Genomic DNA, 17,502 nt, shown 5'->3' on the forward strand with positions numbered 1-17,502 from the left:
AGTTTCTTTTGAAATGAAAGTGTAATAAGAAAGCTTGATGCGGTTGAGAAAATGCCTGGATCGCTATTTTTCAGCCACGTTTTACCACGTAGGGGGTAATGTAAACTTAACTTTACTCATGTTTATAGAGCATATTACTTTAAGAAATGTTTATTTTTTAGTACAAAACAATACAGGATACTTAGACAAGCCTTAAACATATTTATATAAACCTTAAACATACATTCAATACAAAATTTAGCACTGAAGCCACTTACTAACAAATTCAACTTGCGAACGATCGTTTGTAAGTAGGTCAGCGTCTGTAAATCCAATATTTACCCTGGTGACAATATAGTAATAATATGACGCATTTTTATTTTAGAAATGCATATCAAACTCGGTGCCCTTTTCTCTAATTTGGAACAAGAAGTCATTCTTAGCTTGAGATAAATTAGAGAACCCTGTCCTAATGTATCTGTATATGGTTGTCAGCGCTACCCAGTGGATCAGGTTGATGTGTTATGTGATGTTCACAAATGGGAAGGGACACTACTGATAATCCAAAGTCACTGAATGTAAAATCAAGAAAAATGACAATCACCAGCCAGGCACTCTGGGTGGTCAGCACGCCTATAACTCTCAATCTAAAATTGCCCCTGTCCAGGGGTCATATTATTCCAAGGTTAATTCACTCACTGTCGCATGATTTTAGATATTTTGGGGCAATTTGGAGGCGGCACAGTAGCTGAATGGTTAGCGTGTCCGCAGCTCACATCTGAGGTCATGGGATCAAATCCAGCTACCAGCCTTCCAGCGCGGAGTTTGTATGTTCATCCCATGCTTGCATGGGTTTCTCCCGGGCACTCTGGTTTGCTTCCACATTCCAAAATCATGCATGTCAGGTCTGGATTGTCCCTTGGTGTGAATGAGTGAGTAGTCTGTGCCTGAAGATAGCTGGGATGGGCTTCAGCACTCCCGCGACCCTACTGAGGATAAGCGGTGCAGATAATAAATGGCTGGATGGGTGCAATTTGGATGCACCACCTAGCCGTATCAAGTCGAGCAGGAGGTTGCAGTGGAAAAGCGACATTAGCTCAGAATTTTGCACTTCACTGAAAGAAGTTCACCTGTTGCGTTCGGTGAAATTCATCTGCATCACTCTACAGCCAGGACATCTTGCTCTATCTACATCAATTCAGACCAGCCAACTTTGGCTCAACTTCCATCAACTATTTAGGATTCCGAAGGGACGCAAGCCTAGAAGCAGCAGCAGACCTTTCCCACAAAATGAAGCCGAACGACACCGGCAATGACAGACACACGTTACGGCGCTCACCTCGATAACGGAGGCTGTCGGCGTTGTGTTTGTGCTGCCGGTGGTTCTCCAAGGCGGGGGTTCCGCCAGCCCCCATTCCGGCCAGCCTGCAGTTGGTGGCCGTCAACTCCGAGCGAAGGTGGCTGACTTCCTGGCCCCCGTCCATGCGGCGGGCCAGATGCTTGTTGTCCTCCATCATTTTCAGGATGTTCCCCTGGGGGGCGCATCGGCACAGAGGAGCGGCATGTTGGTAAAAGTTGATAAGAGGATGGCGTAGCCCGCCCAGTCCTCCACCTGCGCCCCTCCCGCCTCTCTGTGGGTTACTCAAAAGAAAGCGGAGCCGCCGGCGGAGGGAGAGGGAACGTTTAGCCGCTACTGCATCGCTGGAAAGTGAGGGTGAAGGACAAACCGGGAAGGAGAAGGAGGAGAGGGTTCTGTGAGCTGCCGCTCTCGGTCAAGGAGGGAGTGAGATGACATGCAGCCTTTGAGCGGACTGTACCATGTACCGCAGGACTAGTGGGGGGACAGTAGAGCGAGTGAGAGAGGGAGAGATTCTTTTCACGTCAGTGAAGTGAGAAATGCAAGATTGTTTCACACATTTTGTTTTTTTCTCATGAAAACTTGACTGTTCTATCAGTGGTCATTAAGATTGTGTGGCAGCTTTGAACACCTAACTGTGGAGACCCCTCGCTACTTCGCGCTTCGGTTATCGCTGATTCACCCCTTCGCGGATTTTTATTGGAATCGTCTTTATTGTCATTGCATACCTGTCAACCTCCAGGGCTCCATGCCCTTACAAAATGTTGTATTTTCCCTTACAAAATACAAAATAATCTTAAACCATTTTTTTTTCAAACGTGTTTATTTATGTAGTTCTGTGTTATATTGTTAATTGAAATTTTGTTGTGGGATACTGAGTTGCTCAACATGAATGAGGTTTATTATAAAAAAAAGTTCAAAAAGGAAGTAGCTTGGACGTTCACTGTAGAAGGAAAAAATACATGCAAATATGATTAAGAAGAATAATACATTTTCTTATTCAAATTATTAATTCATTTTCTGCATTAAAATGTTGTTGGTAATATACTGATTAAAGAGATAACCACAAACCTGTCTTTTTTTCATTTTCTCCTTTTATACTTCCTTTTTTCTTATCTTCTTTATACAACATAATAATTTGTAATAAAATGCATAAAAGCAAGTAAACCGTTTGAGAGCCGGCGATCTTTAATGAGTTGAGCCAAAAAAGACGGTTCTCTAAAACAAGACGGACTTCCTTTTACTACACAACTTCCACATAAAATTTAATGATGAATGATGCATGATGGGAAATCCCCAGGCGGCATACACATGCACAGTAGCATCAAAACGCTCGCTTCGTTTGCAACAAAAAAAACCATAGCGAGATATAGGCTACCGCGGCAAACTCGTTTGACTTGATTGATTTGCCGTTCCGTAATAGTCGGTGTATACCGGATTGTACCCATAATTGAAAAAAATTGCGTTTTTCTGTACAGATTTTCTTGTACGTCGTACACGTCTTAAAATGCATAATAAACGTACTGTGTACGGCAAAAACGTACAGGTTGACGGGTAAGTTATTGTCATTGATAAACGCGTATTTTTTGTGGTCGGAGGGAGCGCAGAGTAAGTGCTGCACTGGGCGGATAGGGCGTGTGTGACTGTTGCCGTGACCGACTGCGATAGGCTCGTTTATGCTGTCACCTAGGGTAGGTATGGGCAGTGTACTACTCCGAATCAAAACAATCTAAGGGTTGTTGAAATGAATGGAAACGGGATTATTGCCTCCCTGGGTCATCAAATGCAATCAAAACCCCATTAAATCAATGGTAACTGCCCTGGAGATACACTAAAGTGCAGTCAATGTTGATACATATACCGAATAGTAAACATAAAACATGAAGTAAGGATAAATAAGCGCAAAATGTGAAGTTACTGTACAGTAAAAAGCTTTGTTAACCAAGAACAATTTAAACAACAACAACAAATGAATGAAAATGATTACATTTAATTAGTGTACATGTAATACACTTGGCATGCTTTTCCGTTCACTGTGCCGCTGGATTCATAGAATACAATCCAGAGATTGTTTCGTCTGTGTGGAACGCTGACTGTTTTTAAAATGTTTTCATCAAACATTTCAATTAGCTGTCCCTTTTTTGGCTTTATCAGGATGTCTTTTTGTTAAAAAAAGCCTGATGCTTTCCACAGCAAGCGGACGCACTGTTGATTGATGCTGTCAATAACCGCTCCTCTGGATCATTGTCTTCGTGAGAGGGTAAGTTCACACTGCAGGAAAAACGTTTTTTTTTTCACACCAGACACCATCCAATATATATCTGATTTTTTTGCACATGTGCCGCCTCAAGTATTACAATATGTTAGGATCTGGTATACCTCCAACCACTAGAGGGCCCCAACTGGTGTTTTGAACAGGACTGTAAAAGGACATTTTTGTTCTGCAATCTCTGTTGGCTCATTGTCATTTTTTTAGTTCTCTAGTCATTCACCTTGTGTCCTTTTTACCATCACGCCAGGTTTGTTTATATCTGATTCCGTTGTCACTTTGCTGCTTCCATTTTCCAATTCCAGGTTTTTGTTTTTGTTCCTGGTTCCTGGCATTTTGTTAGATGTACCCACTTGTTTGTTTGGTATGTAAATTTCCTGCTTTTATATTGCTTTTAAACTCAATGAAGACCTCCCAAAGCGCTTTCTAATGTGCTTCACACTTACCCATTCACACACACACTCACATAACGATAGCAGCGTCAGCCATGCAAGGCAACTAACTGCTAGTCAGCATTAAGGATTCAGTGTTTTGCCCAAGGACACTTGGACATATAACACAGAAGAGCCGGGAAGCCAACCTGCGACCTCTTGATCGAACGCCTGCCTCCTGAGCTACTATTGTCCTTGTTTTGAGCACCTCTCCCTGAAGTTCTTATCTTATCTTATCTTCAAAATCAATTCTGTTTATTTTTACTTAAGTTTTTACCAGGCGGCATGGCAACTGACTGGTTAACGCACCAGCGTCAGGGGACATTGGCTCCGGTGGTAGATTGCTCATCTTGGGATCAAGAGGTCGCATGCTCGATTCCCAGCTCCTCCGTGTTATATGTCGAAGTGTCCTTGGCCAAGACACTGAATTCCTATTGCCCTCAATAGCAAGTAGTTGCCTTGCATGGCTGATGCTGCTATTGGTTAGTTAGTGTGAAGTCCATTGTAAAGCGCTTTGAAAGGTCTTCATTGACTTGAAAAGTGATATATAAATGTAGAACGTTTACATCTACATTCTGAGGTAATGGGTTCAGATCCAGCAACCGGCCTTCGTGTGCGGAGTTGGCATGTTCTCTCCGTGCTTCTGTGGGTTTTCCCCAGGCACTCTGGGTTCCTCCCACATTCCAAAAACATGCATGGCAGGTTAATTGGCTTGTCCAAATTGTCCCTAGTTGAATTGTAAATTGTTTGTCTCTGTGTGCCCTGCGACTGGATGGTAACCAATTCAGGGTGTCGCCTGCCCACTGCCCCGAAGACAGCTGGGATGGCCTCCAGCACCCCCGCGACCCTACTAAGGATAACGGTGCAGATAATGGATGGATGGATTGATTAAAAAAAGATAAAAAATTTCGTTATTACTTTCAGTTCTGATAGTAATTACTAATCCCAATAAATGTGAATCAATGAACCAGGCCTTTTGAAATAATACCCACAAGTCATTAACACAGGCAATCAATGATTGAAAAAAGGAGGGGGGAAGCGTCGGAGATTATGGAAGTTTTCGACCGCTGAATGTCTGGAAATTACTAGCACAAAAAGAAAGTTTCCCGCTATAATGCTAGTCGATTTGGGATGGGCTCCAGCACCCCGCGAACCTGATGAGGATAAGCGGTGCAGATGATGAATGGATGATGGAAATTATTACAGCTATGAGGCACCAAATATTACACACTGTCTCTTGGAAACCTTTCAAAATGGTGTTCGGAAGCTATCTCTGGTCATTTTTGTAAAATTGAACAAACACAAATTGCTGAAAACGCTGAAGGTTTGTAACACTTTAAATGTCATAAACCTTCAGCGTGTTTGTGTCCTATGTTCCTTCATTTTAAAAGGTCTACCAAATTCTATCACAGATAGTTTGGCTCACACTTACTAAATACAGTATATTCCTCTGTTATTATTTTAAAAAGCTCTTTTTTTGTCTTCATTGGCTTATGGCGCATGTTTATGTGGAATGAGGGTGTTCTACGTCCCCACACATTTGTCTGTTACTGGTTAGCTCTGTGGGAAGAACATTTTTTTTCCTCTTTGTCGAGCACGCCTCGCTGTCTTTACGGTTTCTCCCACCCACTCCCACCATTTCGACTCCAGTTCATTCCATTATATATTCATCTTTTGTCTTGGGAAAAACACCCCCCTTCCTATCCGAAACCCCTCCAATGTCGGTGGGAGAGGGAAGAGAGGGGGCTGAGGGCGCCCAAGGGGGAAAGTTTTTAACCGAAAGAGTGAATGGGGCCCATTGAGGCGCAATAGAAAACAGTGAGACGGATGACATTACAAAAAGTATCGCCATCCGTCTGATGCGCGGACAGGAAGTTCCATCAGATGAGGCAAACAAACAGACTGATGGATGGACAGTCGTTTTTTTGCGAGTCGTCCTTCGAAGCTTCATTTACAATCTTTGACAATGCAACAGCTGTGATGCATCGCTAAGGTCCTTGAATACTGTAAATACTACTGTGATATTTTTTTCTACATTTCAAACCAGGGGTCTCCAATGGTACGAGGGTAACCCCTAAGGACAGCTAAGATGCCTGTGCACCAGTTCTGCGTCATTGTGATATTCCTGTAAAAAAAATTGTAGTGGCGATTAAACAAATTGGTTCATGGACTTCCTCCCTCATATCTTTCAGATTTAATTCCCCCCTATGTTCCTTACAGAAGCCTTCATAACTAACGAAGGGGAGGTGCACGATAGGAAAAATATTATACCTTTTTATTATGGAAAAAGGTATAATATTTTTTCTATCAGTAAACAGTATACAGTGGGACCACGCTACTTCACGGTTCGACGTTCGCGGGTTCAGAGCTTCGTGGGCCTAAAAAATAATAATAATAAAATAAAATGATTTTCTTTTGTTTTTTTAAGCATTTTTGAAGGGGCGTCGCTACTTCACGGTTCGACGTTCACAGGTTCAGAACTTCGCGGGCCTAAAAAATAATAATAATAAAATAAGATAAGTTAAAAATATATATATAAATATATAAATATATATATATATATATATATATATATATATATATATTTTATTATTATTTTTATTTTATTTATTTATTTATTTATTTATTTTTAAAGCATTTTTGAAGGGGCGTCGCTACTTCGTGGTTTCCCGTTCGCGGGTACAGAGCTTCGCAGGTGTAAAAAATAATAATGATAGAATAAAATAAAAATAAAAAAAATAAAAAATAAAATATATATATATATATATATATATATATATATATATATATATATATATATATATATATTATTTTTTTTTTTCAAGCATTTTAGAAGGGGCGTCGCTACTTCGCAGATTTTCACTTTTCGCGGGTGGTTTTGGTCCCCATTAACCTGGTCTAAAAAATAATAATAATAAAAACATTTTTAAAAAATAAAACAAATATATATATATATATATATATATATATTTTTTTTTAAGGGGTGCCGCTACTTCGCGGATTTTCACTTTTCACGGGTGGTTTTGGTCCCCATTAACCGCGATAACCGAGGTCCCACTGTACTACTACTTATATGTGAATGCCAATTTAATCATTATTGACTGCTGCGCTAGTTAATTGAGATTGACTGCTGCGGAGTCCGCAAACAAATGTTACTTATCTTTACTAGACATACTGTATATCCGCTTTTTTTCAAATGGAAGAAATTGACGTCAATGAGCCCATTTTTATGGCTGTTTAGGCCTGTGGTGTAAAATCCGGCGCGTCTTGTACAAAACAAAGTTGGAGTTCCTTCCTTCAATTTGTGCATGAGGCTTTTAATCAAGGGTGCTCTGTGGTCCGAAATGTACGGTATTCATCCCACAGTCCTGCCCTGCAATTGGCTGACAACCAGTTCAGGGTGTCCCCTGCCCACTGCCCGATGATTGCTGGGATGTGCTCCAGCACCCCCGCGACCCCACTGAGGATAAGCGGTGCAGCTAATGAGATGAGATGAGATGAGATCCCACAGTCCTAAGGTTATGATGGAGATGTGCAAATTCTGGTCTTCCTGGTGGTAAGAGACTCCCACAAGTATCACGTGCATGTCTTACTTTGAAAGCAGCACAGTCCCTGGCTGTGATAAAGTACGAATGGCCTGACGCAATCCGTTCAGCCTCCCCCGAGGCTCCATCACCTGTGTCAGGTGTCAACACTTGTCTAGCATGTTAATGACTCAAAGTATTGGGGATGTTGGAAGATCTTTGGTAAGCGCAACCAGAACTAATGAGATCTGACAGCCTGTTAAGTGTGATGGGAAAAAGGGAGGTGAGGCACTTAACTGGGATATTCATCTTAAAGGCTTAATCGGGCTCTGGGAAATTGCAGACAATTACGATCCTTTTTTCGTTTATTACGACACTTGTGCAATCTCTTTCCATGTGCCGTTCTCAAGATAGCATTTGTGTAAGTGTAATTTTTTATATACAACAGTGACATGTGGTGAGGGTCGTGTCTGCTGAGGCACAGTCAGATTTTTAAATAAATAACCCTACATCTTACTTATAATTTGATTGGCAGAATAAAGAAGACAAATATATAAACTGTACCATTATTTTATTGTCTAACCTTAAATTATAAATGATTTCGATGCGCCGCTCCTTTTGAACAAAAGCGTCGGAAGATAGATAATCAACCATTATGGTAAAAAATTAAAAGATTTACAAAATAAATAAATCAATCGCTGGTTAGCTTGACTCGCTGTTAGCTTGCTAATATTTCAGTAATTCTATTGTTTGGGGCTGAGGCCAAAATCTTTGTGTTCACTATCGCCCTCTACCATGAGGCAAGAGAACTGAGTGCTTCACTCTGCATTTTCAGACGCTCAGCAGACCATTATGTTACATAGTAAGTGATTTTGAAACATTAGATTTAAAAAATTGTGAATTGTAATGAGAAAGAACCTTAACACTGAATTAATTTAACGAATACACGACGCTGCCCTAATTTCGAGCAAGATACGTTCCGGACGATCATTCGTAGGTTGAATTTGTTCGTAAGTTGCTTCAGTGCTATATTTTGCATGTTTAAGGTTTATAAAAGTATGTTTGAGGCTTGTATAAGTAACCTGTATTGTTTTGTTCATAAAATAATAAGCTCTATAAAGAAAGATAAAGTGAAGTTTAACTTACTCTTGGAAGATGAGCTTCAACAGTTAGGCAACTTCCTCTGTGGTAAAAAGGGGTAAAAAAAAAAAAAAGGCGATTCAACCCTTTTCTCAACCGCATCAAGCTTTCTTATTCCACTTTCATTTTCCACTTTTCATTTTGAAATGAGCTCATTGGAGATTAGTACACGTAGCACTGTATGTTTACACAAAAACTAGGAAGAGGAAGCGGATTTCCTCTTCGGGATGAAAGCTGGGTGACCTCTCACAGCGCCACCACACGCCGGTACCGGCGGAAAAGAAGCACTAAAGTTTTGTCCTTTACTTGGAAAAAGGTGCTCACAATACAAAATCTAACATACAGCAACGTTCAGATATTTATCGACATCCCGAAAAAAATGTTCGTATCTACCGTTTCTCATAAATCAAATGGTCGTAAGTAGTTCAATTTTTAGATTTCCGTAATAACTGGTGAGGTATAGCTTCACTTGTCTCCTATGACTGCTCGTCATTGATATATGACTTTTATTATGTTTGTCTTAATTGTTTTACCTATTGAATTCTATATTTCATTGTGTTTTTCATTGTTTTAGACAGTTAGAGTATACAATAATCCCTAGCCATAAAGTCCTTCTCTGCATTCTGATTGGTTAAACAGTCCCCCCGTTTATTATTATTCAAGCTACTGTAGTTATTTGTAAAATAAAATATCAATAAAAACGTTTAGATAATATTTTTTTTTTGTCAAACAAATGGTTGAGTACGTCCAAAATTATTGTTCACTGTTTTCTGTGTTTAATACAGTATTTAATTGGGTAAGAACTTAAAAGCTTCTGCTTCAGCCTACTCCCTTTGACTCATGTTTATCTATTGTATAGATATATTTTACAGCTGTTCTTTGGGCAAATAGTTATTTCATTTCATAATTAACGGTAAGGATTTTTTGTGATGTTTTTAAATGAAAAGCCCAAAAAAAACAATAAAACAACTGTATAATAATTGCAAAAAATAAAGGTTTCTACTTCACGGATTTCGTGTATCACAAGTCAATTTCGGAACCTAAACCCAGCTAAAAACAAGGACTGACTGTATATTTAATTCTATTTTAATCCCATTGTTTTCTCCCCTAAATATTTCTTTGTGATACCTGGACCACCCTCATGTCAAAATGTCCGTCATACCTTTCAGTTGGCTAATATGGACCCTTTGCACGTGTTGTTGACTTTCCTGGTAGAATGAGAGCCATGACGGACGGAAGCACCCTAGTGGAAAGCATTGGAATGAGCAGTTGAGTTTAAAACATTTATCAAAAACCATAACAGAATAACCATAACCACGACTTTTTAAGATGGTAATTTATTGCTGAACGGTGGGCTGTGCCAACCAACAAGGTGCTGGGCCCGATTTGGAATATTGTCGTCAGTGTTTTAATGAAAACAGAAGACGCCGATGTTTACCTGCAAATCAAACGGAGGGACTCAGAGCCCTAAAATTATTCCAGGATTTGCAGGGAGCATTTTCAACAAGGTGCGTTCGATGTATTTCCGAGCAATTTAATGTTAAGTAGGTACGAGTCCAGTCAAATACACTCAATATGATAAGTTAGCTAGTGCTAACTAGCTAATGTAAGTGGCTTACTGTTGTCATTTCTTACTACTGCTTGCATTGCAATTAACCAGCAATTCAGAACAGCAATCTTCCGAAGATAACATGTACTAAAACTGTTGTTTTCTACCATAAAACTTATTACGCCAAAATGAACTGTCAAATCATAGATGGGTAAAATGGAAATTGAATGTTCAGAAGATAAAACGTCTTTTCCCAATGTAAATATCTTCAACAGCTCAAAAGTTATTTTTATACAAGGTACAAATGGCACATGCTTTACTGTTCCATTACATTCCCCAAAAATTTAGATACAAAGTCGTTTTAGTAGGAGGGGAACATTTCATGCAGTGCATTTGATGCCAAAACGAAGCACATTAAAGCGTACCAGCAATGGAGAACTGGTTAGCATTCAGACTATAGATCAATATTGCTGTATGGGGATACTCCACTTACAATATAGTGGTACAGATCGTGAGGACTGAAGTCAGGTAGACTGGACCAATTGGTCAGATGCGTGAATATGTTAAGAGAAAGACTACATAAGTCGGTATCCTCAGTTTCTCTAAATAGCGCTCTTTGTGCTTTCAGACAAGGTGAGCCACCTCATCCGACAGCTGCACAATATTCGTTTGACTCGTCATTGCCAAGGCTGTTGAACAGTCTAGCTGTTTTTGTTGTTGTTGTGTACTGTTTACTGGCCACACCCACTGTTTAGCCAGTTAACTGGCGTCCATCACGGTGTCGTCACGTGATCACGTCGCGTGTGTGTGCTAAGGGTCGATACAAAGCCGTATCATTATGAACTGCCTTGTAAACTATATACTCTTTGGAAGATATTTTGGAGTTTCAAGCTACATGTCCATAGCAACAATAAGGGAATATTTAAAAAAAACAAACATTGTTGCTTCAGCTTCAGCGCTGGTGGATCAATTAGCATGTCTAATGCATCCCACGTGATGGGATCATTATCAAAGTCTAGACAGTCGCTCTCCGTTTAGTGATGCGGGACACAATGGACTACCACCGAGGTCCCCGGTGTCCTGCTTCAAACTCTGATGTTGCTATTTCCCGGCAAACAAGTCGAACGGGAGACACGTGAGGCAATCCCGCCTCCCTTCCTCGCATCGGAATGTTAGGAAGTAAACGATCGCAGCGGGTGAAAGGTCACAGCCTGCCCCAGATACGCATCGCTGAGCTTACAGGCACTTTGGGAACACGCCATTACATCAACATTGGTCTTCACGCAAAATCGTGCGTCGACTCCTCCGCTGGCTTTCCACACACGCGGTGGCATCTTGTTAAAGTCGAGAGATTAATCAAGCCTATGCGAAGGTGGCGGTAACGAAAGCTATTGATAAACAGCCACAACGAGCGTCTGCTCGGCTTAATTGAATATCGACTCACCCGCTATGGGGAAGCTTTCGGTTTCCACCCACTAAAAAGTGACATGCTGCCAAGCTCAACTAGTTTCAGATTCGATAAGACTTTGCTTTAAATATTACAGAATTACAGTATATGAGATTGCACAGAGACCTGTTTACTCGGTCTATATAACGTAAATTCCAGACTATAAGTGGCACCCTATTATAATACACACTTAGTCAAAGTCAAAGTCAGCTTTATTGTCAATTCTGCAGAATAAACAGAGAATTGAATATGCGTTACTCTCAACCTTCAATGTCTAGAAGATATAAAAACCAGTATGCTAGGACACAGTACACCAGTGGTTCCCAAAGTGGGCGGTACTGCCCCGCTGGGAGCGGTGGAAAGATCTGGGGGGGTGATGAGGAATAAAAAGGCGATAGAGAGGTGGTAGGGGGCCGGCAGTCTAAAGCCAGAAATTTGAACGTAGTGCGGTTGTGAAACCGCAAAGCACTGCTTTTTTTTCAAGGTTTTGTAGTGAGTGATGGCGTTTTGGCCAACCACAATTGTTATTGTTCGAGTTTTAAAAGCGCCGACAAATCAGAGGCAAGTTTTGATAATAGCACAAGCCAATAAACGCGATTCAATGTTTGCAAGCACCACGCTATGCCACACCCACCGTGATAGCTCATTGAGTGTCATGGCGGACTCCGTAAACATAGTCCCAGAGTCAATGAACGAGAAAGAACCGAAGTTTTCACCGAAGGAGGGCGGTACATCACTTGTTTCGACCTATTTTGGTTTTGACGAATCGGACATGGAATATAAAGGGGGTTTTGCTTACATAGGCCGCACATGAATATAAGCCGCGGTTTCCAACATTGTAACATTATATATTGACAAAGAAAAACAGTAAAGAGGGAAGAGTTTTTAAGTTTTTTTTTAGCAAACCTAAACTGTTCTTTCCAAACTGTGCTTGTGACATGTCAGCAAAACTGAAGTACAATAAAATGTGTGGAGAAAGTTGTTTTAGATTATATTTATTTGGAATTTAATTAGAATAGAATAGAATAGAATAGAATAGAATAGAATATACCTTTATTGTCATTGTTACAAATGGGCTAACATATTGTGACAACGAAATTGGGCATGACACTCCAGTTTTACACATAGTGAGGGTATGAGCAAGAAGATAAAGGAACAGAGAAGATAATGTTGTAAAACAAGGGGAATAAGGCTATAGTTATAATTTACATGGTATTTACACAGCAATGTCAGCATGTGGGATGTTACATACAGGGTTGTCGTGATAACGTTGTATCGTAACGGTTGTGCAATATTGCATTTGGTGCAAAGTCATCATGGTGCAAAAATAGTCCGCATATACATTGGTGCAAGCATAGACATCATAGTGCAAAAAAAGGAAATGGTCAGACATTGTGCAATTTGAGCATTAAACGTAGTGCAGTCGACATGTGCAAGAACAAGACTTGAGTAACATTATATTCGTATGAGGTAGTGTTGGCACGAGTTTTCAGTTTTTGTGCGGTGTCTGTTGAGCAGTGAACAAACATAGTGCAGACAGCATGTACGTGAGTACCATTTTACATACGTGTGAGGTATTTTTTTTTTTTTTTTTTGCAACAGTTTTCAGTTGTTTGTGCGGTGTCTGTTTAGGGTGGTAATGGCTGTGGGGAAGAAACTGTCTCTGAGTCTGTTCGTTTTTGCTTTGTGTGACCTGTAGCGCTTGCCGGAAGGCAGCAGGTCGAAGAGATGGTGGCCGGGGTGAGAAAAGTCCTTGACGATGTTTTCTGCTCTGCTGAGGTAGCGAGAGCAGGCAATGTCCTCCAGACTGGGCAGAGAGCAGCCGACGATTCTCTGGGCTGTTTTTATGATCCTCTGGAGCTTTTTCCTGTCTGCTGCTGTGCACCCCGCATACCACACCGTGATGCAGTATGTTAGGATGCTCTCCACTGTGGCTTTGTAGAAAGACACCTGCAGCTGCTGTTTTAGGTTATTTTTCCTGAGCAATCTCAGGAAGTGCAGTCGCTGCTGGGCCTTCCCTACCACCGCTCTGGTGTTTGCAGACCAGGAGAGGTCGTCGGAGATGTGCACGCCCAGAAATTTGAACGAGTGGACTCTCTCTACGCAGTCTCCTTTTATGATGAGTGGTGCTGGATTCCTGCCATTCCTTCTGAAATCCAGAATCAGTTCTTTTGTTTTTGTTGTGTTCAATATGAGGTGGTTTTCCGAGCACCACGTTGAAAGTGACTCAACCTCATCCCTGTATGCCGCCTCGTCCCCTTCAGAGATGAGGCCGATCAAGGTGGTATCGTCAGCAAACTTAATAATAGTGTTTGTGGGGTGGGTCGGTGAGCAGTCGGAGCTGTAGAGGGTGAAAAGCAGGGGGCTCAGTGCACAACCTTGGGGGGAGCCAGTGTTCAGTGTTAGGGTGGGAGAGACGTGGGTACCGAGTTTCACCGACTGTGGGCGGTTGGAGAGGAAGTCCATTATCCAGTGGCAGATGGAGGGAGAGAGTCCTAGGTGTGCAAGTTTCTCCACCAGGATCTCCGGGATAATGGTGTTGAAGGCTGAGCTGAAGTCCAGGAATTAATTAATTATTACCAATTCAGACAGATATTGCAACATGGTTTTATTTTAACAAACTATTATTTATCTTACATCAAGAAAAATTAAATCGAAAGAAAGAACAAAGGATATTGTCGACACAAGAACTCACGGGTTAGCGAGGGCGAGGGGGTGGAGAAATTCTGTAGCAGGAATGAAAGTACTGATCAGTAATCCTGGTTTTGAAGTAGTCATCTCATTTCAAATGACAGGAATACTTTCATAGTGTGTCAAAATAATGTTTATACCCCAAAACACCAAGAAAAGTTTGTTGCATTATCTTTTCTTGCGTACCTTGGTCAGACAGAGCGTCACGTGGGGAGGAAAAAATGGGGATGGCTGCATGGCGCTCTTGTTTCGCTATTCCACCCGCTAGATGCTCATGCTATTGTCTGTCGTTGATTATTTTACAATATATTTAACTTGTTTTCTTGTTCTGGTGGAAAATGAGCGGTTCTTCAATGCTGGAACTGATATTATATGGTGACTTAAGTTTTAATTCTTAGCATTTAATTATAGATAGATAGATAGATAGATAGATAGATAGATAGATAGATAGATAGATGGATAGATAGATAGATAGATAGATAGATAGATAGATAGATAGATAGATAGATAGATAGATAGATAGATAGATAGATAGATAGATAGATAGATAGATAGATAGATAGATAGATAGATAGATAGATAGATAGATAGATAGATAGATAGATAGATAGATAGATAGATAGATAGATAGATAGATAGATAGATAGATAGATAGATAGATAGATAGATAGATAGATAGATAGATAGATAGATAGATAGATAGATAGATAGATGGATAGAAATTTCGATTACATATTCTAAATGTTAAGAATAGTGTGAAAATATTCATCTCTACTGTCATATAATTCGTATTTATTGAATTTTCTGAAAACACAGTGCGATTATCCCCCTCAAAATTAGATTAAATAAAAACATTATCTTAAAATCTGTTTTTATTCTGAATATAAAATATAGCAAAGCAAGGCTTCTTTGATGTTGACAGAAAAAAACATGTATAAATAAAAAAGGGGAAGCTACACTACCAGAAAATAAGGAAGAGAAATATATATTCAGAAAGGAGTTAGCAGAAGCATAGCTTATCAGCACTCACCCCATCACATATTATTGAAGGGTCGTAGGGCCCCGTTTCCTCTGGTGTGCCTTGTGCCTGGTGGCCCCCATCCCTCTTCAGGCCAATATACTCTCAATGCAATACACCAGAGTCTCCACATTGTTCACATTTATGGTTTGTTTTATTTCAGCTAGCATTTTTATATGATTAAAAATTCATTTAAATATCCCTTTTCATACTCCACATCAAAACAATGCACATCAATTAATCCCGGAACACATTTGGCAGTTTTAACAGTGTGCATCGGCATCAGCAAGAGAGAGTGCTGAACTTGCCACTACTGGGTAAACACAGTCTTTTCTACCCGCAATCAGCTTTTTGTCAGTCAGCCGAATCTCCATCTTAGCTTGTTTTGCCCCCTAACAGCATCCAAGCACTTTATTTTACGGGTAGCACCAAATCGATACTTTTGACATGACATACGCGTGGAAGGTGATGAACTTCATGTCAATACACTCCAACAGCAGTGTCTCTTTGTCACATCCAAAAGGCAACCCTCGCTAAGACTACAATGTCCACTTAAGAATTCACGGTGTAGTGTCCAGAATCAATGTCAGACGATAAAACTACCCTTAAAAATATAGATGTACAAAATTGATTCTCCTGAGCCATCATCCTAAAAGGGATTCCTAAATTCTAAAACATAAAAAATGCGAGAAAATAGGACATGTTTTTACATAACATACGTATGTCATTGGAATATTCCAATTATTTTCCGAGATAATGCATTATGAAGACAGTCTGTGTCGTCTTTGACTTTCTCAGCTTTGACCTCATCTGTAGCACACCAGCACCCTAGCAAGCCAGTTAACCAATAGGTTTATGTGTTTTCAAGTCAAAAACGTTTTGAGTGTTTTAAGCCAAGTTTTGGTAGTTTTTGTGGAGGATTCCTAGGCGTACTGTCGCAGGTGGGTGCAGTAAAGGCACAAAAATGGCGAGCAGCCAAAATAGGGCTAACTGGCAAATAAAACACGCACAGAGAGCTAACAAGGGCTGAACGAGCCGGGACACCGCAGGCTAAGAGGACAAACCGATCGTTGAGAAAAAAATTACTGACCGAAAACATGCAGTAAGCAGCCAGGATAACCATGAGCCAATGACCGAAAAAAACTACCGAGCCAAGTCGAACCCAGCCAGGAGAAAAAACGAAGAGCACGGCAGGCTGGTCAGCTAGCCGACCGCTAACGAGGCTAACCTAGACCAAACAAAACTGGAGGCCCTCTTGAGCCCACACGCTCATGGGGAGCTATCTGGACTATATTATATTATTTGCTAGACAAGCGCCGAAAAAACTCGAGAGGAAAAGCCACAATCACATACCTAAATTGAGGCAAAGAGAACAAAGGAACCCACGCTGTACACGATCGCAGGTAAACTTACCCTTCGATGATCAACTGAAGTCTCTCAGCGACACGGTAAGCAGTTTCAGTTACTCCAAGCTAAATGGTGCGCTATGCCTTCGCTGAAAACTAGAATCGCTGTCTGTTTTTTAATGGGACGAGCCATTTGTTTTCGTTCTCGTACTCAAACTGTTTACATTGAAAATTAATTTCTCGAGATCCATGGCACATGGAATATTTTGAAATTTATCTGCATGTGGGGAGGAACACTACACGTTTTGTGCCTAATTTAAAAAAAGGGTATTTTATAATCTGGGATCTGTTGTACTTGGACAGCAAAATTCACGTTACATCAAGGTCATCAACCTTTTTGAAGCTAAGCGCTACTTTTTTGTTACCGACAAGGGATACCAGCTTCCAATGCATTTCAGGAATCGTCAATTGTTATCAGATAGTTGCTATCTTATCACTATGTTGTTATCACCTTATCATTAGATTGTTATTAACAGTGGGGTTAAAATAGGAAAACACATCCATCACACTGGGGAAGTACATATATATCGTAATTGATGTTCAGCAATCCCTCGCTGTATAGCGGTTTACTTTTTGCGGTTACACCACTTGGGAGAATTTTCATTGTGCATTGTGTTCTGCATTCTGATTGGCTGAACAATCGCCCACCCCCTTTTGTCCTGTCTCCCTGTGTGTCAATAACTTTGCGGTC

At 40.6% G+C, this 17,502-nt stretch overlaps 1 protein-coding gene and 1 long non-coding RNA gene across 3 annotated transcripts in view; both read right to left on the reverse strand.

The window, feature by feature from the left end:
- kaznb (kazrin, periplakin interacting protein b) overlaps window positions 1–17,502 on the reverse strand; it is a 198,297-nt gene that overhangs the window by 120,190 nt on the left and 60,605 nt on the right. For both annotated transcript variants that reach the window (XM_088338051.1, XM_088338049.1), the window contains one exon: window positions 1,319–1,511. In XM_088338051.1, the coding sequence (XP_088194177.1) occupies window positions 1,319–1,511 (193 nt within the window). The remainder of the gene's footprint in view (window positions 1–1,318; window positions 1,512–17,502) is intronic.
- Window positions 3,557–9,924, reverse strand: LOC148363928 (uncharacterized). Its single transcript, XR_015850712.1, has 3 exons — window positions 9,863–9,924; window positions 8,707–8,743; window positions 3,557–3,607 (listed from the first exon to the last, which is right to left on the reverse strand). It is a non-coding gene; the product is annotated as an uncharacterized LOC148363928 (long non-coding RNA).

The sequence above is a fragment of the Urocampus carinirostris genome, chromosome 6, assembly GCF_059441175.1.
Source record: "Urocampus carinirostris isolate Australia breed hairy pipefish chromosome 6, RoL_Ucar_1.0, whole genome shotgun sequence".
Classification (NCBI taxonomy): domain Eukaryota; kingdom Metazoa; phylum Chordata; class Actinopteri; order Syngnathiformes; family Syngnathidae; genus Urocampus; species Urocampus carinirostris.